Source organism: Chironomus tepperi, unplaced genomic scaffold, assembly GCF_022539635.2.
Source record: "Chironomus tepperi strain 1889 unplaced genomic scaffold, CSIRO-AGI_Ctep_v1 contig_353, whole genome shotgun sequence".
Lineage (NCBI taxonomy): Eukaryota > Metazoa > Arthropoda > Insecta > Diptera > Chironomidae > Chironomus > Chironomus tepperi.
In genome coordinates, this window is record NW_027226475.1 from 214,500 (window position 1) to 240,564 (window position 26,065).

General features: G+C 30.4%; 1 protein-coding gene across 1 annotated transcript in view; it reads left to right on the forward strand.

Moving 5' to 3' along the window:
- The first annotated feature begins 16,876 nt into the window (after positions 1 to 16,876).
- Positions 16,877 to 26,065, forward strand: part of dve (SATB1_N and homeodomain domain-containing protein dve) — a 77,439-nt gene continuing 68,250 nt past the window's right edge. Inside the window, exon 1 of the mRNA XM_070645201.1 lies at positions 16,877 to 17,493. Coding sequence (XP_070501302.1) covers positions 17,398 to 17,493 — 96 coding nt within the window. The 5' untranslated portion in view covers positions 16,877 to 17,397. The remainder of the gene's footprint in view (positions 17,494 to 26,065) is intronic.

Below are 26,065 nucleotides of genomic sequence, written 5' to 3' on the forward strand. Positions count from 1 at the left end.
CCAAAGTGACAACCCTAACAAACCTTTACATCCCAAAAACATTATCTCATACCAATTTGTATTCAATTCAGTTTTGTCAATTTGACTTTTACATTTCTTTTTCCTTCTCTATCATGTAACCGAGGCAGATCAATATACAAACATAAGTAAGTATTTATGCATAAAGAAGTGGAAAAAAAAGTCGAGCACAATTGATAAAAAAGAAATTCTTTTATCCTTTTTTTTCTGTCTGGCGGCTTTTGACCTTTACTTCTCCTCAACTTCTTCTTAATTCCCATCTTCTTTTACCATTCTATATACAATGTCGATTTGCCATGTATATGAAATTGATACTGTTCAATAGATATAACAATTGTCATCGCTGTTGTCGGAACAAGAAGGAATAAGATAAATACGGAAATGGAAAGATGGAATTTAACATTTTTTTATTGAGTTTGTATTGAAATAATATCAATAATAAATTGCTGAAATATTGAATATAATTTATGACCGAATCGAAATACAATTTGGATTAAAATAATTCTATTGCATTGGATATTCATAGAATATAAAAAATATAATAATGATGATGATTCCGGATCTTTTTTTTATACTATTTATTTTCCATTTTTTTTTTTGGAGATGAAACGTTTTGTTACACAATTGTAAGTCGAAAAATATGAAGAATTAAGAAGGAAAAAAAGAGAAAGAGAAATCCTGATGTTGTAATTTATGATCGTTGGTATTGGCCCTTTTATATTGTTATTGCCATTGTCGTTCAGAAGGAAACGTGCATCGTTTCAAAGGAACCTTATCCTTCAATAATCTTTTATCCTTTTAGAGGAAATCTCTTCTTCTCTTTATGCTATTGCACTTAATTTTTTAGGTGTTTTTTGCATGGAATGGGGGCTTTGACTGTCTGACTTGACATCATTAAGGATTCAGATTTTGTTCACTTTTAGTTCTTTTATCTGTAGACAGCAATGTTGAAATTTGAAAGACTAACTAGAGTGTCCCGAAATCTTGGATTCTATGAATTTTCAAGACCAAGACGAAACAAGACTAAGACTGAGATTGAGATTGAGACTGAAACCGAGATCGAGATTGGAAATGAACCAAAAACTAGACCGCAAGAAGACTGAGACTGAGAAAGAGACCAGAACCAAAACAGATATCGAGACCAAGACAAGGATCAGGACCGAAACCGAGACCGAGACTACAAGGAATTCATCGAAGTCTTGGTCTCGACAACCTCGAGACTGAAATTTTGGTCTCGGAAGAACTTAAGATAAACGGCAAAAAAAAGACGAAAAATAATAAATTGAGACTGAATTTCACTGAATTCAACTCGACTCAAGCATCATGTCGACCTTGTCTAGTTGAAATCAAAACTGATGAAAGCATGCAGCGTAATTTGTAAAGACATGGTTTCAGTACATGATCAGAATACATAGAAGCAGTTAAGTGCATTGCTGATCAAATGGAAAGTCGTGTTTGGCTCAAATTTGAATTAAATTTGTCCTTTTTCGGAAGTTTAGATACTTCGACTACTTAATGTACTAGATAAAGCCATAATTGTAGATTAAGAAATCAAGGTTTCCAGTCTCGGTTTTAACGAATTTTCGAGACCAAGTCAAATTTGAAGTGTAGTCAAAGTCATTAAAAACCAAAAAATGCGCTTTAACCTTCACCACCCCAACTACCTTTAAAATTCCTTTTAATGCAATAAAATGCACTAAATTTCATCTTTGTTTATTTTTCTTCTCTAAAAATGCAACACACAGACAAAGAAAGACACACAAGAGAATGGAAAAGAAGAGAAATTCCCTTCAAATAGTTTTTCAGGTAAAATGCGATATAAATTATCAAATGAAACTTCCAAATAATCCTTAAACGCTTCTAAATGGATTACAGGATTGACTTTTAGAGACATCTAAGCAAATGACAAATTTTTCTTCATGTTTGAAAGGCAAGAAATCATTTATCACTGGGAGAACCCTTCACATGAACATCTTACATGAACAAACATGGATTATTGCAGGTAGGAAAAAATTGTGACTCTTTGAGCTGCAAAATTATACATTTTTTTTGAGAATATAGGAATTATTCAACATTTTATAATGTTTCATCGGGGGCATTTGAAATAATTGATTTTTATTTACACTTCAATTCAATTAGCAATCATTTTTCACTGGCGTGATTAAAAACCTTTCAATTCTATTTTACTCTCGTTGTCATAATGTACATATATATCGTTTATTTTGCTTGTTAACTATATCATGAGCAGGCTTGTTGAGTGTTATTTTGTCTAGTCGTCGACTTTTTGTTTATCTTTTGCGATTTGTTGGATTGTTGAATAAGGTGTGGGGGTTTTGTGGCCTAATTCGATGAGTTTACATAAAATTTTAGTTTTGTGTGTATTTCTAATGAGTGTTTTTTGAATGACTAATTTATTTTATGACCTACCACAAAAATATGTGGAATATGAATATGAATTTGTTGTTTTTTGATGAATTCTAAAAAGAGAGCTCGAAATTGACTCGAATTTTGTATGGAAAAGTTGATTTGAGTAGATTGAACTGTATCTAGTAGAATATGATTTAGAATTTTGTAGAACTTACTTGACAATACGCAAATTTTGTAGATGGCAAAAGAGTACGAGAGCGGTCAAAGTATTCTTGGATGAAGTTTGTTGATAGAGACAGTATGTTACTTTGTATTGATAATTGGTTGATATGTACGGTCAGCAAAATAAGTAAGTATGCTAACGCCCTAACATGAGGACACCATTTTGACCTATTTTGTACCTCTTTTCAGCCATTTTCGAGGCCGTTCTGGAAGTTTTCCGCATTTTCTTAGAGTTTTTTGATATTGATCAAGTCTTACAAATTTTTTCTATACTTAATTAAAATTAAATTTAAAAATATTAGGCTTTGACCAAGAACTGCAGCACTACATTTTAGAAATGCAAGTCTGCAATGTTCGGCTTTACCTATTAGTTTCTCCAAAGCTACAGAGCTGCTGACAGAAAATGCATTACATCGAACCCTACAAAATATCCTTCAATAAATGCGTCTTAGACACTCAAATCCTAAGACACTCAAATCCCAGAATCATAAAAACTTCCATCCAACACGAAACTTTCGAGGGATTTTCCGCAACAGATATAGACATCAATCAACCGTGTATGTGTAATTGAAATCAATATTGATTTACTAATTGAAACTGATAATTCTTAAAGCCTCAAACATGTTTTTTGCCTTTTTTTTCTGCTGTACATGTACATGGAGTACAAATAACGAAAAAAAATTGACAGCATTTAAAACGGATGATAAAAGATAAGAAACTAAGTACTTGGTTTTTCATGTAGAAGCTCCAAAAAAAAAAAATCGAAGAGTTGAAAAATGTATAGATAAAATTAATGTGATTAATTTAAAGCGATAAATGAGCGTTGTATTTGAGTCAAGTGGCCGCTCAAATATAAGACACAACAACAACAACAACAAATCGTCTTTGACTAATTGTCATTCGACGTCTTATCACTCACTCGTAAATAAGTAATAAATATATTGAAGAACTCAATGACAATTTATCTATCTTGTCTTTCTTTTTTTTTATTATTTCGCTTCATATCTGGCAGTAGTCAAGTCGCTTTGATTTATTAAAACAACACAACCACTTATGATTTCACGTCTATTTACACAACAATTTATCTATATCGCCTTCGTTATATTCTGATATACCATCAGTTGATGAGCAAAGAATCACATTTTCCACTTTAAATCGCGCAACTATTTTATTTCATGTTTTTTTTTTAGAAATCTTTTAACAATAATCGTCATATCGTTTGATAAGCACTTCGTGTAACTGACTGTGTGATTGAATTAAATAGAAATTTAATATATTTATGGAGTATATTGAGTAATAAGGTGTGGATGTAGTTTTCAATTTTCTACAACACTTAGTTTTTTCACTTGAATTGAGTGATTTGAGGCTCTATTTGGATATGTGAGTCAGGTCTGCTTGAAGATTGTTTGCTTTTGGGTTGGTTTTCGTCTTTTGTATAGAGAAATTCGAATTTTGAATTTTTCGACTCTTTAGCCTACACTCGGAAAGGAACAGGACAAAGAATGGCTGAAAATCTGGTTATAAGTCGTCTTGAATCAGACATGCAACTGGCATGAGGTCTGATTTCATAGAATCTGGTCTTGGGTAAGAGATGCACTAGCTTAACACCTTATTCTTGGCCATGTCAGTGACGTGTGCTTTCCGGGACTCTAACCAGCAAATCAATGAAAAATATTGAAATTTCGAACTAATTTTGAAAGATGTTAGGAGACTCAAGGGGCTTGAGTCCCTCTGGCTATCATCTGCATCCATTTTACAGTTCTATACGACCAAATATAATGAAAAATCTCAATATTTTAAATGACATCATTTGAAGACGATCGTCTGCTAATTATTACAGATTATAATTACAAGATTCTATAGAACAGCAGTTAAATTACGACTCATCGGATCAATACAGTGCTACTACTTTATTGGTCAGACTAAATCATCTCAGTACCAATTATGCTTTACTCTTTCTAGTGCAGTGCTTCTCAAGCCTTCTTCACATTTACTTACCTAAATACTTTGATGCCCCAAGCATTCTTCTCAGTTACATGCCTACTAACTTTGCTGTCCATACAGAACATTTGTAACTCATGCACTACTTCAGGTGATGCCTAAAGCTAGTTCCGTCCGGTTATTTTACTGGCTTTCATTTTCTTCTCAATTAAATATTAAAATTTTACATAAGGAACTCCTCAATAAAGTTACAATTATCTGGTAGTCTCTTCTAAAGTATCGATTGAAGCCAAATCACGCTATTTATGTACCGCAAACTATAGTTCGACCATAACTTCTCTAGCACCTAGCATATGTGACAGGTTTGTGTAAACGTAAAAAAAAGCAAAAAGAAAGAAATAAAAATTCCATAAAAAGGCGATTTAATTGATCATGATTGATTAAAGTGTCGGCAATTTTTCTTTTTTGTTCTTCAAATAATTTTTTTTTCCCTTTCCACATCTTCTCGTGTCTTCCTTCACGCTAACACATTTGTAGACGCATACATATATGTCGATAAATTGTATAGCTATTTAATTAAATTTCTTGGCGCATTTTACCTTATCGTGTGTTTAAATTCAATCACAGAAAAAATATAATTTTTTATCAGTGAAAAATTATCGATATTAATTTGTAGGCTAGGGTGGGGGACTAATGGGAACTTTGGATTGAAATGTCAATAAAATTTTGAAATTTTCACATTTTGAAACTAGAAATTGTTGAAATTTTTGGTCAGAAACGAAGTTGACTCGGATTTTGTATGAAAAATTGCGCTCAAGTCGAATTGACTCAATAAAAAGTTGGAGTCAACTTTGAGCTCTGTTTAATATGCTTACTTACTTCGATATCGGCCGGGAATGCCAAATGCAAATCCGAGATAATCTGTTTAATATGCTTACTTGATATCGAAACCGGGAAAATTCTTCTCGAAACCAGGATTTTGGGGAAGCAGTGACTACAATTTTGGTCCAAATCAGATCAAAGAGATTTTGACGTTTTTGAGTATAACACAGGAGAATATCTAACTGGCTTATATTTGGTATATTGCTGCACTTTTTGCAACACATTAGCTTGTCATGCACTTATCTTGCAGGAGAACAAAATACAGCTAGAACTAGTCATTAACTAGACACTAATTTGCTTTTAACAAGTTGTAACTTATTTTGGTCCACTCGAATATGACACGTTAATGTGTTGGATAGCATACTTTAATAATCACTGATCTGAATCAATCAATTTACCCAAACGACACAAATGAAGAATGCTCCATGACATATTTTTTAAGAGCTAAAGTCATTTTATTAACATAAAATGAGATCCGCCTCCAAGTGGAGGTCAATGTCAGCCTTTGTGTCGCACGGGTCAGAAATTACAGATTTTTAATAAATTTTCACTTTTAAACGCAACTTTAGGATTTCAAAGAAATTTAAAAAATCCTATTTAAAGCAAATTCGGCACCAATTTAGCGTCGCGTTGGCCTGGAATTGGATTTTTATCCGATTAACCGATTTGTGTTATTCAAAAGTACCCAACCCTTGCCAATAATTTATTTGTAATTTACAAACATACACAAAATGATGTCATAATCTGCTCGATAAGTGAATATCGAAAATAATCAAACCAATCCCAGCTTTATTACATGCATTTAAATTTATTTATTGCACAGTCCAAAAGAACTAACTCAGAAAATTCACTCCGTTAAGAGTGAGAAGGATAAGAAATCTAACAATAAGAATAACAACAATCCATCCTCCTTCTCATTCGTATTTGTATCTCACACTTAACAGAACCAAAACTTATTCAACTCGACTGTATTTTTCTATATTATTGCAGAATATCTCACAAATAAGAAGAATTTAAATAGTAAAAGAAAGGAAGATGTCTATAAGAAAGCAAAGTCCGTGACTTAATAGGTTGGGTTTTTACTCGTATTTATTATTTTTTTACACTCTCTACCACTACAAGAACACCCTTAATTAGAGAAGGGATGGAAAAGCATTGAAAATATTTTTTCTTCTCATGCGCACTTGCGAGCTTTTTCTGTGCATGTGAATGAGTGAGAGGATATTTTGGTATATAAGGGATAGCTTTTCAGATATGCGCTTTTAACGATGAAAAAAATATATATAACCTTCTTATTCTTCTTATTTTCTTGAGAACGAGCAAATTCATCCGCGCTTCATCTTTATGCTCAATATTCTTCCATCTTGTGCTTTTCTTCATCATTGACTCTAATCAAATAACCATATTTTAAATAGAATAATGTCATTACTTACACAGTTCTGTGTCTGGACTTTTTTTCCCTCTGTGCTTATTCATCTGACACAAATGACAAGCTTTTTTTTTATGCATTTTAATTCCATTCGCTTCCTTTTCATGAATAGTTGTTGGACGATCTTAGATGGTACTAAGATGTGAAGGTAATGAACTTCCTTTTTGTTATTAATACTCTTCAATCTTCTCTCATTAAGGAGGAATGAAATGACCTAATTAGTTGCTGGTTGCTAAGTTTAGAGAAAGATTGTTAAGACGATTTTCTGAGAAGATTTTATGGAAAGTTTTTAAAAATGTCTTTTCTTTTTATAGAATTTGTTGATGGCTGACAGATAAGCAGATTAGGTGGAAATTGTAATTTTCGAATTTGTATTAATTTTGATTGAAATTTTTAGAAATAAACTCAGATTTTTGGAAAATTTTGGTTGTTACCAGAGCTATGTTGGATATCCAAAATGGCAACAAAGATTGTAATTCTTTACATTCATATAAGTCTATTAATGTGGCATTTAAAGCAGATTTTAATATACACTTTTGGAAAAAATCGGGGCACTTCTAAGTTTGTAACTATTGAGGTGTTTTTGGACTAGTTTGAAGTGTTTGTAGTGTTTTCGACTTGTTGAAAAATCTGGACATTTTGAGACTTTGCGGGACACAGCAGCAACGCTGAAAAGTACAGCAGCGTCTCAGCAAAAATACAGCTGATGACGCCCTATTTTAATGGCATTTAATGTTGCTTTTTAATTCTTCTATTCTCGCGATAAGTAGCCTTATTAGTTATTTGTCATTAAGCATCTAAATCCTTAGCATGCTCTAAGAACGCAATTAGGCCATTAGTCATTGAGGACATGGCTCACTTCAAGATATGAAAAAGAACCTGGACCGCTTTGGAACCAAGACTAGAAGAGAATTCGGATGACTCCCTGACATGCTCAAAATAAGCTTCGAGTAAGCTGAGAGCACGTCCGCGAGCATTTTGCAACTAATACATTTAAGTAGGGTAAGCTTTTGAAACCATTGTGATTGCATGTCAGGGACATTGTTCATCATTGCTTCCATATCCATGACACATTAAATCCAGAACATTGAAATCCATCCAGAGGTGTATTTCGAGTCCAAAACTTCTCATTATCTATACTTCAGAATAAAATGTGTCCTCAAATATGACTTGCAATACCTTAAAAGTATCCAATATATATTTACTTAATTGTGCTTCCACAGAGCATGTGTTGAAGATTTATTGTCATTTTTTACACGTACCTGAATCGGAAATCAACCTAATAATTAATTTTCTGTTTCAAGTGCTTATCAATATTTTACTTTACTGATGAATTTAAACACACAAAACTGATAATATCATGTTTTTAGACTATAAAAGTAATTTTGACAACAGGATGACATACCAAGGTGTAAAATATTGATTAAAAATTCAGTACAAATGGAGCATTATTAAACTTACTAAAAAATCACCCAAAAATTAATTACATTAAGATGCAAATTTAAATTGGTAATTAGAAGTTGTTTGTAAAAAAAATTTTGGAAGTAACAAAAAAATTCAATGAGGCTTAAATTTCAATTAAAAAATTTACAAGCTGTACAAGAGTGTACAACAAGTTGTTTTACAATAAGTGTTTAAAGTGCCAAAAATAGCTTCAGTTAAATATAGGCATGCTGAAGGTTTAAAAGAATTTTTGTTAAAAATTTAATTGTTGTTGAATTTTTGTAATTTTATAGATTTTTAAAATTTTTTGTGGCTCCTCTTGGGGGTCCAGATACAATGTAACTAAATACAAGCTGCAAAAACTACTTGGCGCAAAACAGTGGTCAATTAAGGAATGTCAGTTCAACTTGTGGACAGAGAATTTTTACAAAACAGCATTTTATTGGGACCTAAGCTGCACAAAGTAGTATGGTTACTGTTAGTAAGTAAATAATATGCATGGTAAAGCTCGTGGTAGTTTAACACATTAAAATGCAGCATACCATCACTAAAACTTACAACTAGAAAGTATTACTTCAAAATAGCGAATCTGAGTAGAATATTTTCGTAATATTACATCTCGAGGGGACAAAAAACCGTTTAAACTAATCCACTAAATGGAGCTTTAGCTAGTTATAACCTATTTTTATTCACTCAATCATTACAAAGTCACCAGTACAGGTGTACAGGTAAATCACAAATTAATTACGCAGAACTCGACGTGTACTGGGTTTTCGAATGCAAATGTACACTAAAGTCAACTCAACTTCACATAAAATTCAAGTCGATTTTGAGCTCTTTAATTACATATCTAACCCTATCATTTAAAGAGCGTGCTCTCAAGAATAAGCAAAGTAAGGTGGGAGCGATGCTTGCGTGTATGCAAATCTAGTGTAATATTTAAAGATATCTAGAAATTTTTAAAGTGAGCATCCCTTTGTCTGTTAGAGAAAGTTACATTATAAGCATAATAGGAGAATAATTCAGCACTAGAGTTGTGATTTTTCACAGGGAATTCATAAATTCCCAATGTTTAAGCAACACAACACTAGAATAAAATTATACAATTTACAAAATAGCTTGAAATCGGCTCAAATTTCATATGAAGTTGTGCCGCGAATCGACTTTTCCACTCAAATTTCAAATCAAATTCAAGCCTAGCTATTTAAATATGTACAAATAAACCAAAGTTTATCAACACAAAGATCAATTAAAACATTTCCATATACCCAAACATCCCAGCAAAAGCAAAACTTCTTCAGTAATTCATATTATGCTAATTAACTGCAAAGAAAAAAAATTCTCAGTCATTAAACTTTTGAGGAACAAGAAGAAACGAAACAAATTTCCAAAGAGATACAAAAACAGTCTTCAAAATGAACATAAAATAAATCGAACGTTCACTTTTAAGAAAAAAATATAATTTTCATTCCTTTATCTTTGTCAATTCTTATGTCTCTTCTATATAGCATCCAAAAACACTCAAATAGAGACACAAAAGACAAGAACAGGAGGAGGAATAAAAAAAAATCAACTCATTTATTATACTTTGTACAAAATTAATGCAAAAACTTTTTATGTGTCTGTATAACATTAAAAGCTTTAACCAAAAATAATGTAAAGAATGGAGAAGGATGGAAAAATCAGCACGAGAGACGTACAAGAATTTTCAGATGAACACGATGGAGTTTCAAATGAAATTTTAATTGTGCATGAAAATGAATTTATGGCAATTGAAGCTTTTTTTGGTAAAGTGTGGAATAGGACACAAAAAAAAATTTGTGTATTTTGCCATTATTTGTCTCTAAAGTCTCATATCACTATAGTCCCAAGCATAGAAGATGTTCTACTTATTGTGTTAGTACTTGTCATGTACCAGAAGATTCTTGGCTTTTTTTTTGTACTCCCATTTCCAAATGAATGAAAGAAAGAGAAAGAGAAGCAAGTTGATCACACAAAAAGCATTAATAAAACATTAAATTCCTCCAGAAATATTTTTCTTATTTTTGTTATTTGATGATGCTGCTGTTTTCCTGTAGATTAATTTTGGCAGAATTCCTTTTGAGGTTATGATTTGAAGGAGATGATCTCTAATTATGGAATTTGAGAATTGGAGTTTTTGACTGAATTTACAATCCTATATGTACTTTATCTGCAAGTCTCCTCAATACTAGGGCTCGAAGTTGACTAACATTGTATTTGGAGTATCCTAAAGCTTGTTAATCATCTGATGAATCTATTAAATTGGCTTCCGTAATGTTCTTTAATCCTTTTTATTAACTATTTACAAGGACCTATTTAGAATAATTTTCCCACCTACTGTAGATGACAGAGCTCAAACACGAGATTTAGAAATGTTTAAAATACATCCTTATGCCCACTTGACTCTAACTTGAGGCCATATTTCATTTGACCTGGACTAAAGCCACAGTCACACTGATCTGAGTTGAAATTTTAGGTCATTTCTTCCTCGTGTACCTTCCAAGAAATCATCTAAAATTTTTAAGACTTTTTCATATATTACTTAATTAATTCGCTTGCTATACAGATCAAATTTGATCAATGGCCACCCTCTGATACCGCCTAAAGCTGGTTCTATAACTGGCTTCCGATTTAAAATCCCAAGTACATTGCTGTTTCTATCAACAGTCTCCTTCCAAGTGCACAACATATCGTTCATAAATTAAAGAGTAGAAGGCTAAACAAATAATCGTAATTGTGGTATATAATGAGTGAGCAGCTCGTCATATCCCTATGACTAACAAACCTTAGCTTCTATGGAAGAAACCAAACTCAAAAATTATCAGTTTCTCTTCATCAATCAAATCTAAAAATGTAACTCATGATTAATCTTTAAATTGTCCTAAGGTTGCAATGCTGACTAACAAATCTCAAATCCTAATCCCATTTCAACTCCAACACTTTCTTATCAACAATATCCCAAAACACAAAAAAATCATGTAAAACAATCAACATGACATTGATTTGACCTCTCTCATAGCGATTATGTAATCAAGTTTAAATCGTTTCAATTTTCATCAGATTTCCAACTCCAAAATTACCATCCAAAATTAGCCGAAGGGCAGAAGCACTGCTGCTACTGTTGCCTTGTATATATCATTCATTTGCAATGAAACAAGCAAAAAGCGATTACATGAACATAAGAATAATAACAGCACCAACAAAATACACACATTTGTCACATAAAAATGAAAAATGTTTTAAAATATCAAAGCTATAACGTTTAGCACGCAGGCATAAGAAGCAAAAAAAAAGTGAGTGAGAGGGAGCAGAATGAAGTTATGTGGAAGAATAAGAAGGAGCCAAAAATCGAGAAGGAACCAAGCAAATTTATTACACTTTTTTTGTGGCACAGCTTCTTATTCATTTTTCTTAACAACAAATTTTCGTTCAGTTTCATGCAGGATAAAATTGCACGAAGAAGAACATAAATTAATGAAAATAAGTACAAGTGAAGGAACGACAAGAAGAATAAGAATAAGACATAAAGAAATATCGCTTTCCACACACAAAAAAATACACGAATTTTTTTTTTGGCTTTATTTATTGTGCAATTTTAAGCAAAAGCGGCAAGCGGGAGTTTAGTCCAATCGCAATCGCTGTGGGAGATGGGCGGAGATATTTTTATTTAAAAAAATATATGTATGTATATACAGCACAGCGAAAAGAAAAAAAAATGTTGTGTTTTATTTTAATCGAAAATGAGATTTTTGTGTGTTTTGCTTTTTATCGTCTTTCTGCTTCTCTTCTGCTGTGTGCTATGCACAAATGTCTTTATACACAACAACAATATATATCAAGCAGATTGAATGTACGTTAAAAAGAGAATAATGAAGAAAAAAAAAACATTATCATCATGTGACAGGAGTCGGCTTTTGGTGCTTGCCGTAATATTATTGGATAATGATAAAGTATTGGAATTGTCTTGTATCCAAACAGACAGCAATGGGTCCCAATTTTTTTTTTCTTTCATTTCTTAACACACCAAAAAAAACTACTTTTCGTTTCTCATCCGAGGATTTTATACATTTAATGCGCACGTCAAATTCATCAACAAGTCAAAAAGGGAATTGTGATGCGAGAGAGAGAAAATGTTGCGGAATTTGTGTGCTCTGCGCTCAATCTCCTATTTATATACATCTACAACAAAAAAGAGGGTTGATGATTAGAGATAGAAAAAAAAATATATAAACAGCATGAACAGAAGCAGCATGAGATTCTTATCCATATGAGATATAATTTCGGGTTTTTTGTGTCATGTCGCATGTCACATGTTGCAGACACATTTTCTCTCACACAAATACATTGACAAATGAGTGTCACAAAGATATACATACAAGTGCGCACAGAAATGACACAACCGAGTTTATCCGATAATGATACGAGATGAGTTTTCCTTCACGTCTTTACATTTCCTGCATTACTATGCTTTTGTTCTTGCATCTATTGATGATATTTATGATGAACAAATGATAAATGTTGCAGATGAAGTCTTTTGAAATTTTTATGAAGTAGGAAATTGGGACTTATTATTATTTGGAATGGAAAATTTGGAATTTTTTGGAAATTTTGGATAGAGTTTTAATATTTAAAGTTTTGAAATTTGAAATTTTTTTAAATTTATCAATTTTTGAAATTAATTTAAAATTTGAAATTTATTAAATTTTAGGTTAATGTTCATAAAATATATTCAAATCAATAACTTTAATTTTTAAAACTTTAAAGAATTTTCAAAAAAAAAAACTCAAATTTATAGATTTTTAAAATTAAAGTTTTCAAAAATTCAAAATATTAAAAAAATTTGAATTTTCAAAACTTAATTAAATTTTCAAATTTTAAAATTTGAATTTTATTGAATTTCAGGTTATGTTTCATTTTCAAATTTATTAATTTCAAAACAAAAAATTTATAGATTAAATTTTTTTTCAAGTTTTTAAATTTTAAATTTCAAATTATTAAATTTCAAATTTAAAATTTATTAGATTTTTATATTTCAATTTTAAAACTTACTAAATTTTTCAATTTTAAAATTTTAAATTTTTTAAATTTTAAAATTTTTAAATTTTTCAATTTTAAAATTTTTTAAATTTTTCAATTTTAAAATTTGATAAATTTTAAAGTTTTCAAATTTTTTGAAATTTTAATTAAACTTAATTTTAGATTTTTATAAAAAATTAAATTTCAGTTTTCATAAATTTTTGTAAATTCAATAAATTCTAAATAAGCATTTAATTTAATTTAATCAATTATTGTCACTTAAATTCAATTCTAAATTGTATTATCTCCAATATTATTTATTTAAACTAATACAATTTTAACTCAATCTAAAAAATCAATTAAAATAACCTCAAAAAAAAAAATTATTTCTACATTTTTTTAAATTTCCCAGAAAATCAATCATTCATCAAAGGAAAAAATTAAGCCACACCGAGTTGATTGATGAAATTAATTTATTACGATTGATTACCTAAATTTAGGACAGCGATAATCTCATTAGATCATCAGCCACACTCACACGTGTATAATAAATTATCAATAATCAAATAACATTCAGGTATAAAAAAATGTTATCATCAAGCTTTGCATATCTTCCGTCAACTTTCTTAACACATTTTCATAAGCACAGACTCTAATTTTATATCTTAAATCTAATCTCCATAAAGATTTACAATTTTTTTTATTATTTTTTTAAACAATAAAATCGTGCCGTGGATTTAAACTCAAAACTCATCAGAATTTCAATCTATTAATATTTTTAAAAATTCCTGCATTAGATTGTGAAGAACTTATTATCATCGAAGTTATGGCTGACTTAAGACTCTTAACGCTAATAATGTTTAATCAGCTTTGCATTAATTCAAGTTTTAAGTCCTAAAATTTAAGGTGTTAATCATCAGTTTTGCAAGAATTTCTTATGTTTAACGAAGACAAAGATTAACAAAATTTTGAATGTTAAACTTTACTTAAATTTAAAAGAAAAAGTCATCGGGAGCATTAACTTGTGATGTCTGTTGTGTTAGAATGAAGTCATTTCTCGTCAAATCTTCTGATTCTAATAATAAGGCTTAGTAGTCGAAAGGTTAGGCCAAAAACTAACAACCTTTAATTTTTACAGTTGCTGATGTTGTAGGTTCGATTCCTATAGATGTTATGATGGTTATTCTTATGATATTCAATATTTACAGATGTGGATGGTTTACTATAGTCACTGTAAGTTATTTCAATCCTCGATCAAGTTATGACTAACTCGATAAAGTTTAGGCTAACTTAATAAAGGTAAAATTGATTTAATCAAGCTGAATATGCCTCGATCAGCTGAAATTAAGATCTAAGAAACTAGTTCGATCAAGCCGAAATGGCTCGATCAAGCCGCTTCGATCAAGATGAGACTAGCTTGATCAAGTAGAGATTGACTCGATTAGCTTGAAATTGGTTCAATTAACCTTTAGCTGGCTTAGTCAAGTTGAATCTGACTCACAAACATGCTTAAAATGGGATCGATCATACTGAAAATTGTTCAATCAAAAGAAGACTATCTCGATCAAGCTTAGGCTGGTTCGATAAAACTGAAAATGGCTCAATAAGCCTAAGAATGACTCGATTAGCTTTATGTTGATTCAATTAACCTAATGCTGTCATGCAACAGCCTAATCTGATCCTAAATCAGGATTTATATTGAATTGATCAATCTGAGACTGGCTTGATCCAGTATAACTTTAGCAAAATTTTATGAGCTTAATTAAGTCCTGAAACACAAACACTTCCATTCCCAATAAACCTCATTTATAAACAATCTTCAAAAAGCTTTAGAAGAACTAATCGGACAGCGACTTTTAAGGTTACTATACTCCTCAATCATAAAAATCCAGTTCACGAAAAATAAAAATTGTTTTGAAATAAACACAAACACGAATTTTTTCTTGTAAATTTTTTTTTTTATTTGAAGGAAACTGATTTGAAGGTAATGTATGTTAGTCACTAAGTCTACGTATTCAATTTTTTTTTTTTTTTGACAATTTGTTATCATTACTCGATAATGTTGTTTGATAAATGAAAAATAGGTTGATATTGTGGTTGTTTCCAAGAACACCTTAAATTCCCATCAGAATTATTATTAGAAACTTACAAAATCATGTCTAAATTCGATGAGATAGACAGTGTGGAGGTAATGAATGTGCTGTGATTATTGAATTTATTTTTTTTTTTTGGGGAATTCTGAATGTGCATCAAATTTAGTTTATAAGCTGTGATAGCAGAGCATGTGAAGGTTTAATATTGAAAAATTGTTCAATTTTGATGATTTTGCAAATTTAAATCAATGGTGGACAACCTTTTTTTATTTTCGCAACATACCTTAGTGGTAAGCCTTGACCAAAGCCACGTACGACATACGATTTAAGGAATTTACAAAATTTTTGGCGGCATCAAGGTAGCTCGCCACTGAATTAAAAACCCGAACTGTCTTTTACGAATCCAACAGCTGCCCGGAACACTTATTTGATAATTGTTGAAATAAAAGCTCAAAATTGGTTCTATAAGATGGGGTCACTCACTTATAATGTCACTAGAGATCAACCCTCTTGCTATGGCATCAAAAATGATGTCAAATCATTTATTGCTCTCATTACTTAATAAGAAACGTCAAGAAAATTTAAAGCTTTAATTTTTGTGGCTATAAACCGAGTTAACAACACTCCAAAAAGGAGGCGCCTTCATTAAAGGATTTCGTGGAGCCCTGACTCCAAAATAAGAGGATTCCTGACTTCAATAAAGACGCTTTTTTGGATTTTTTGTACTGTAAAGGTATCCAGAAGTCTCAATTTTGACGAATTTACGAGACTAGGACCTAGATCGGGATCGAGATCGAAACTATAAAGAAATTCTTGAAAATTCTTCAAATTCTCGGTCTTGGTCCTAATCTTGGTTACAGCCTTAGTCTCGTAGGTGCGTAGGTACGGTTATAATACTCAATAATATGCAAAGTTAGGAATTAAAATTGAAAAATAAAACTAATATTGAATTTATCAATAATTTACATCATATAACTTTATTTAAAATTCACGGAAAAAGCGTTCCGAATCATCAAAAACAAACCCCTTTAGTAGTCAGTTGAAGTCTCTCACCTAAATTGTATCACAATATATCCAATATTCCTATTGTCACAGTACTTATTAAGAAGCTCTTATATACTCAAAAAATATAAACCTACACCGATTCAAGTACATAGAATCATTTTTATCATCAAGCACATTGCATTTATTTGGATAGATTTTTCAAATCACAGAAGCAAAAAAAAAAAAGAAAAAAGAAAATTTAATTTTTTTTTTCTCTTCTCGTATTTTATTCGAAATCCAACCAGTGAACTGACTGTATCACATTGTGTGTTATACGAAAGAAAATAAAATAAAGCGGAGAAGTGCTTCGGATTTTACTGTGTGTATTTTGTGCTCTGTGTGTTATTTTTTTTTTTTTATTTTCCTAAATTCGTTTGCCGACACAGTTGCACAACAGACGTTGATGTGAACGGACGACTATAGTCGGTTTGATTCACAAGTGCCGAGGCATATGAGCACTTACTTACTATTTTTTCATAATATCTACATTTTATATATTTTTTGCTTTACATTATAAAACCCCAGGTTGTTTGAACAAGATAAAGAAACAATTTTTTTTTATAATAAATAAAGTGTTAATCACAGAGAAATAAGAGTGTAAAAAAAATATGAAAATATAAAGTCATGAACAGATTTACATTGTGTGTGAAGAAATTAAAGAGGAAATAAGTGAATAATATTGTGATTCAGACAAGAAAAGAATATTAGAAGGCGGTAAAAGATAAGACATAAAAAAATAATAATAAAATTATTTTAGTTAATTGGATTTATTGGAGCTAAAGCGATTCTCTAAATGACATCAAGTGAAATGAACGAAACTTAATTAAAACGACATTAAAAAAAATTTCAAATTTTAATTTTATTAACAAAAAAAAAAAAGATTTTTTCGCAAAAGATTTGTGTAATATAAAAGAATTATATATGGTTGATTCACTATCAGCTCTTGGACGTGCTATGGATTTTCAAAGTGCAATGGAGACATTCGCTGAAGCATGGGTTGCAGCTAATGTGACACAGGTGAATATTCATATATATATTTTGTGACTAATTTTAACTATGAGGCAATCGAAGCACTTGAAATTATGTGGAAAATTTTATCTATTTTGTGTGTAATTGAGCAATTTCCAAGGACATAACAAGGCATAAGAAATATGTTAAAGGTGTTCATGCCTTCCACAAAAATGTGCATTAGGCAAAAATATTATTTATTTCTACCTAGTTTACGTCCTTTTTACACCTGAAACAGGCAATTAAGGCAAAAAATACTTTTTTTTTGTTTTCTCTTTTCTTTCTATTTGGACTTCCCGAAAAAATAAAGATGGGAAGCCAAAGATCCTTGTTGAATGCTTCAAAATTTATTGCATCAACATTTTAAATGCAGATTGTGTATGTTTTTCCCAGTCGTCCTTACTTCTTTTAACAGGGGGATTAGATTATAAGGATAAGTTGATTTACGTTTTGTTGAGTTTCATTAAGTTTTATATAGGAAGGGATTCTTTCTATTGAAAAGGGACTAAAAAGGTCTCAAATTTTATTTTCTCTCTTAAGGGTTTGATGAGTTTTGATGAATGAACTACTTTTTTTGAATTAGATGAAGCTGATGAAATGTAATTGATGATTTATTGAAAAATTTAAATAAATTTTTAGTTTTGTGAAATCATTTCAATGTGAATGGAATGGATTATATGATTAATTATGCTCAATTTTATTTAGTTTTGTCAATTTTTTGGTACATCGAATGGCAAAAGTTAGTAAATTAATTCAATAATTTGTAATCATTGAATTTGAATCATTGGCAGAAGAACTTTATAATTTCATGAAATTCAAAATTGTAAAATGATTCATATTTAGCTTTATGTATTAGTATAGTAACTAATTAAATAAATATTGAACTCTACTCCGTAAGAATGAGCTAATATATGATCATATTGTTTGCAAAATGTTTAAATATTTCATACAATTTGGAATTTTAAGTATTATCAAGGCTCAGTAAATTAATTTAATTAATTTGCTAATATTCATTTCTTCAGCATAAACTGCTGATCTCTCACTGATAATAGAGTTATATAAACGAATATCACAAGTCGGTTAATCGGATCCAAACTAGTTGATGGCAAGTTAATGTCCAGTTCTAACTTATTTTTGTTCACTTGAGCAGAACTAAACCAACGTGACTCTAGAATTGTTCAAAATTTAAGCCAAATACAACACCAAGTCTAAAATACAATATACATCACATTGGTGTGCACCTAAGCTTTATTAATTATAAAATTCATAGGAACAAATTCTTCCTAATAAATTCATAATTTATTTAATTTTGTATTATTCTAAATTAGAATTCCAACAATTCATCGCATTTTATCATGAGCTGATTGAACATTGATTTATAATCAGGCTTATACAATGAAACCTTAAAAATCCTTAATATTTATAATGATAGAACAAAAAGTCAAAGCTAAAACTAGATCACTGGTCTAATTTTAAATTGATTTGAGTTTTTCATAAAATTAAATAACTGTGGAAGTTAAAATTTTGGGTTTTTTACAATTTTTAATGAAATTTTATAGATAATATTTAAAATTTTATGAAAATTCTTAAAAAAATTCCAAAATTGTATTAAAATTTTATGAATATTCTCACAAATTTATAAAAATTCTAACAAATTTAATAAAAATTTTTAAAAACTTAAAAATTTGAAAAAGTTCAAAAATTTTAATAACTTTAAAAATATTATTAAAAATTTCACAAAAATTCTAGAAAAATTCAAACATCGATAAATATTCTGATCCAGTACCATTAAAATTCCTCATCAAACTTACTTACTTATTTACTGTAACCATGCTCCTATGTGGAGCTTAGGTTACAGCGAAAGCCTTTTAATCTGACTCTGCTACTAGTTCAAAATTGCACACTCAACACTCAAGAACAAGAAATGCCTCAAGTTGTTGAAAAATTCATAAAAATGTTAAAATCCTTAAAACAGCAATTTTAAACACCTCAGACTGTAAGCATCTAGAAGATGACAGAAATAACCACAATTTTCCTCAATAAAAAAGTAGTCATCAGTTAACTATTAAAACACATTATCTGGCAATAATTTCTTCACAAGCAGTGCTTCCATATATATTTTTAATAAGGTAAATTACCTTATTAAAAGCTAGTCTGATTATGATTATTAAATATATTAAATTAATTTAATTACCGTATAAAGATATTAATAATAGAATAATATATGTCGCATCTTCTCAGCTGCTTGCTACTGTTGATCACTAAATCCTCACAATCATTAATAACCAATTTCCTTTTTTTATTGTTGATCAGCAGCTGAATATTGGCACTAAAAACCTTTTCATTAATTGTGAAAGAAAGTTTAACGATTTTTCGTTATCGCTTCTGCACACATAATTTCAATTTTAATTACCATTATATTTTTAACTGATCATTTTTATGTCCAACAAATTCTTTTACACTGATCATTTATGCAATTTTCTTTTACTTTTTATTGACTCAAAACATACTTTAAGGAAACTTTTTTTAACAATCTTTTAAAGAGGATTTGATGATCACTTGATGGATCAAGAAGAAGTGACAATTTGGATTAAATTAACAATTGAAATTTTAATGCCATTTTATGCTGATATAAAATGTATTTGAATTTGAGTAATTTTTGCGATCGGATAAATAGTTTTTTGATGGCAAATCAGACCATGTGATGGATATTATTGGCAATAAAAATCGGCAATCAATGTTCAGTTCAAAATTTGATTTTTTATTATAATTGAGGGATCAAAAGGGGATTTTAATGAAATTTTTATATAGTTTTTGATAGATTTTGGAGGTTTTTGGAGTTGGTGATCAAGCTGGATCAGCTTATGTTATTTGATGTCGAAATTCCTAATAAAAATTCATTTTTGATTAGTTAGATTGAAATAACTGCACAAAATCGCAATAAAAATCAATAAAAATTCATCAAAATCCTGTCCAGTTCATAAAAGCATCAAAAACTCAACAAAAAGAAATCCAACCACACCCTCCTCCCCACAAAATCACTCACACATCCATACAAAAATGATAATTTAACGTCACTCAAAATGTTCATTATTTACTAGAAAATTGCATTTTATAGCTTTTATGCATTCACAATACATAAAAAAAGAGATTCATACAAAAACAATTATCAGTTTTGTTACGTGACGCGTTCTTTATGAATAGAATAATAGCTACTCAATGGATATGTGTAAAGTAATAATGGCTCTTGTAATAAATTAATTAATCGTATAATTATCATCATAAGTATTTTTTTTTTTTTTTGTTGTAGTTTTATAATGGAACTATTTGTATAGGCTTATGTCTCTTTGGTGTTTTGTTATATTTGTTTTGACATTTTGGCGTCTACGATGAAGTCAAAGTCGAAGTCGAATGGGATTTTGTATGGTCAAGTTGACTTGACTGCGTATATAATCGACATATTAGCCATAAAAGTTAAAAGCTAGCTGTATGCAGGTCTTTTTGATGAGATCATTGCTATTAGCTTGTCTAAAACTTAATTTTGACTTTCCTGGTTTTTCTGGTTGTTCTAATTGACTTCCAGCTTTGATATTAACTATATCTAACTATATTATTCAGATTTCAATGACTCTTAAGATCCTGGGGACTAATTTAAATTCTAAACATTGAAAAATCCCAAAGACTTGACAATCTGTAGATCAGTAACTCAATTAATACAAAAGACGCAACAATGGTCACAATTTATGTTTACAATATTAATTTTGACACATAATATGCGTGATTTAAAGACGTTTTTGTAGATTTTTTGAGAAAATTTGTAGAGTTGTGTGAACTTGAGAAACCCAAGAGTGTCTGAAATGATGCAATGACACGAACATGTTTCTTAAAAATTCAAAATATATGAATTGACATAAGAAATGACACCTGAAAATTAGTAAAGGCAAGATTATGAGGATTATCACATGTAACTAGAATTGGCAGGAGTTCAGACTTCAGTTGAGGCTTCATTGTGGATTTTTGGAGTTCGGACTCCCAGATCTACATCAAAACTCGAAGTCAATTTGAATTTTGTATGGAATCAAGTCGACTTGAGTCGAATTTTCCATATAAAATACGATTCGACCTCGAACTTTGCTGTACATCAAACAATCCAAATTTCATTCTAACTAGGAAATTAATAAAAATGTACATTCATCAAAAAAACTTGTTCCCTACCTCAAAAAACCCAAAACAACTCAAAAATAAGAAAGAAAATTGCATTGACATTGGCATAATAGTTTCACTTCTTACTCTACTTACATATACGCGTTCTTGCATACAAGTTAAAATAATTTTACAGAATATACATGAACAACAACTAAAAAAAATTAATGTTCATGTACACATTGTGCAATTATAAAATGAGAATTTTTTTAACCCTTTTTTATATTCCGTTCCTGCAATGTATAACAAAAAAAAAATAAATATGTCATTCCCCTGTCTCGATTGAATGAACCACTATAACAGAAATTGAGCTATTACCTTCTTAAAGAGAACTGCTGTATGTCGAACGATAAAATTTGAAATAAATAAAGGAATAAAAACAACAAACATGAATATACACACACAGAATGTCACAATTTAATGTTTAAGAGATGAAGTTTATCCCTTTTTTATCCTTCATCCTTTTTCTTCTTCTTCATCGTATGTACGTCTATATATGAAGTAAGTAAATCTCTTGATCTCGAGATAGAAAAGAAAAGAAACAGAAGAGGAAGGAAAAATATTTTTACTTCTTGTCTAAATCCATTGTCGACGTCTTTTTTTCCTTTTTAGCTTAATTTTATGTAATAATTGTGCAATGCCTTCACATTGAGCCTTACAAAAATTTACTTTTTCCCATTTACTTTTTCCACAAATAATGAAATAAATTGTTGCAGATTTTTAAGCAATTATGTCCACTTATAAGGCTGATGTTTTCATCAAGCACAAAAAAACGCTTTTGGCAATTTTGAATTAGTCAAATAATTTTTTGAGCCATTAAAGTAGACAGCCATAACACAATTACATCTTTTTTCGTGTCAAATTCACTAAATATCTAATTTTTTTCAATTTTTGACCATTGGATGGGGTGCCTCAGGGTGACATTCGTACCTTAATATTGAAATGTTAAAGCTTGAAAATTTCAGGAATGTTTAGAGTTAGAATAGAATTGGGAATGACTAAATAGGTAGAAATCGATTTGATATTAGGTAAAACAGATGCAAATTTTGATTATATTTGGATGTTTAATGTTAATTTGAATAGGCTTGAAGGCAGGAGATATTACAATGTAGCTAATAACTGAAAATTAACAACGTTTTGTTATAAAATTGCATATTAGTGGCTAATTTTGATTAGAACCCGTACTTAAGACACAATACTTAGGGAACATAAGGACATAATTGTCATATATAGACAGAATGAAGTAAAGAGCTTTATATAGTCAAATTTTGTACTGCAGGATCAAATTGTGTGATTGAAGGGGTAGGCAACAGCGAAAGGGCTTTGTTCTAGATGTAAAGACATTGGTTCGATTCCTGAAAATAGACTGTTCTCGGAAGCATCAATGTAGAACTTGATATGACTGATTAAAGTCTAAAAATGCTTACATCATGAATTAGTAATCCCTGGATCAAAACGAACATATGGGATTGATTCCGAGAATGCAGCAGTTTTAATCCCGACATTGGAACCCTCTTAAGATATCAAAATTCTTCAGACAAATTAGAAACAAATTCAAATTATCACTCAAAATACCAAGCACCACTACATCCTCCTCAATAAGACTCATCACCCATCCATGATCCACAACCCACCGATAATCAATAAGAAGTCAAGAAATTCATTCCCTGATTACGAAAACCGATTTTTATAGAGTGCTCAAAATGATGTGTATAAAACAGCAATAGTATCAGTAACAGTAGCAAAAGCAATACGATTTTATTTTTCCATAACATAAAAAAAAATATAAAGACGAGATGAAAATGAGAATGAATGAAATAAGTCTACATACAGACGATTCACATAAACTCTATAGCGAATATCGTTGTATTATCAATCAAGTTAATCCTTAATCTGGGGATTATGGATTTATATATTACATTTTATTCCATCTCCACTCACACCATCATCATATAGAGTCGCTTTTGGATATATACGGGATATGCGAAGCTCTGCTATTCTAGAAATCCAACAATCCATTTCTGGTTGTATTTTGTTGTTGTTGTTACTTGCTATATTATAGCGTTACGTTAAGCCAGAGAGAGAGTAGTAGCATTTTCATGTGGAATTTATTTCCCTTCTCGCAATAAATCTATGGATATAGAAATGAATGTTAATGTACAATTTTACGTAAAAACCAAACCAACAGATAGATCTTAATGCTATAAGCCATAAGCGTGTGTATAAAAGCAGGGCTGATGGGTGTATATGGATGTGCGTGTGTATTGTTATTCTTATTACCCGAGAGTGAAATGGGAAACAACAATTATATTTTTTTTTGTTACTACCACACAGCCATTCACAGACATATAATCTTTTAACGGATTAGGGATAATCTGATCTGATTTTAATTAAAATAATGATTTTTTTTTTCTTTCTTCCTCTCTCACTGTCTGTTTATGCTTCCTCTGTTCGTCATTGATGTGTTTAAGTTTTTCCCCCTCAATCTCTCAATTTATTTCTCTCACTCTCACAGTCAATGTATGTTTATATTCATTCTGGCATGTAATGCCTTTTTGCATGGATTACGAGACAAAAAAAAATTTTTTTAGCAGCGATGACGACAACAACGATGATGATGTGAATGGTGGATTTGGATAGCAGATTGAGTAAATTGGTGCTGAATTGAGTCATAGAGAGAAACAAACATTTGAATGTGCCATGTACACACATAATTTAGACGCGCATATACACATAATAACATTAAACAGATGGAAGGGAAATGGAAGAGAAGATGAGAAAGAAACGATAATCCTAAATGAAATAATCCCCATATATAGAGTGATATTGAATTTCCGAGATACGCTTTTTTATATATATATGTATAGTCTAAGGTGCGTAGCTGCCTTTCGTATCTTATGCTCTTAATCTTTGTATAACTTTGATCCTATTCATCCCGTATAAATCCATCTCATGTATCACATCAAATTTATCCATCACTTTGAGTGGGGATTGTTCGTAAGTGACGTCAATAGGAATTTTGGAATCTTGACTTCTCTGCCTTATTTTCAAGTACTTCCTTCATAGCATAAGGACTTAAAGTATCTCAAAAATTTAGACATCATTTACCAACATCCCCACCATCACTTAATGGATTTTTTAGCACATTTTCATAGTCAGATGATCTTGCATCATTATTGATTTGTCTGCTTGAGTGGGTGACTAATTAATTTTGCTTTTATGCTGAATAACACATATTACCAGTAATTCTAGATAATACACAATAATGCATTGAGATAATACTCAATTGACACTCAAATTGTTTGCAACAATAAGCAAGAACAATTACATTGTCAATTAATATGCTGAATATTTTTTAAAAAAAAGATTAAAAAGATTCGATAAAATACTCAACTGGAACGGATTAGAGATTATTTTTTTGAAAAATCACAAATTGGAGATTATTTAACATTCTAGACTGAAAAAAAGGCAGATTTGGAGATTATATAAAGCATGAATATTTTGAAGCAGATTATGAGATTAGCGAATGTAGACCTTGATTTTGTTGGTTTACAGTACTGTCGTGCTAGCGATTTTTGAGGGTTAGCTGAAGTTGAATTTGATTTTTTAGAATTTTTTTGGGCTTTTGCTTCTAGAGTTTGATGAACTTTCAAGCATGCTTCATGCATTTTTGGGGATATGCACACAATTTTCCACTCTATCTCAGCATTTTCTCTTCATATTCACTATAAGCAGCATTCCCGCCATCCTCAACATACCAAAAATTTCTAATTCCTCAAAAACTTTCCTTTTGACATTTTTCTCTCCACTAATCATCCATCTCCATGCCTTAACATACAAATATTTACACGAAAAATACAGCAACATTAAGTATATGTATCCATCCATCTATCCAGATATATAAACTGAAGCAATCGCTAAATCCCCTTTAATTCATTCATTTAGAATTTTATATAGAGACGACGAGATACTTAAATTCATCTTATCTCATCTGAGCTTCATCCCATACCTTTCCATTGCCACCCCAAAAAAAATATTTTATTTCTCTTCTGTTCGTTCAGCCGTCGCCGTTTGTCGAACTATACATCACATTCATTAATGTCGAAAAAGGAACAAAAAAAGAAATAAAGACGAAGAAGAAGACAAAACAGCTTCTGCTGTTGCTGCTACTGCTCGGTGTGTGTTTTTTTTTTTCTTTTCTCTCTTGTCTTGTTTCATAAAGTGGGGATGAGACGGCAAAGAAGAGTAAAAAAGATTAAGCGCAAAGCTACAAATTAATATTTTGAACTCGCTCTTAATCCTTTTTACATTCTTGAAGAGTTTTTGCTACAGGATTTCACTTTCTCTCACTTTAGCAGCAGTGGAGGAGATGAGATGA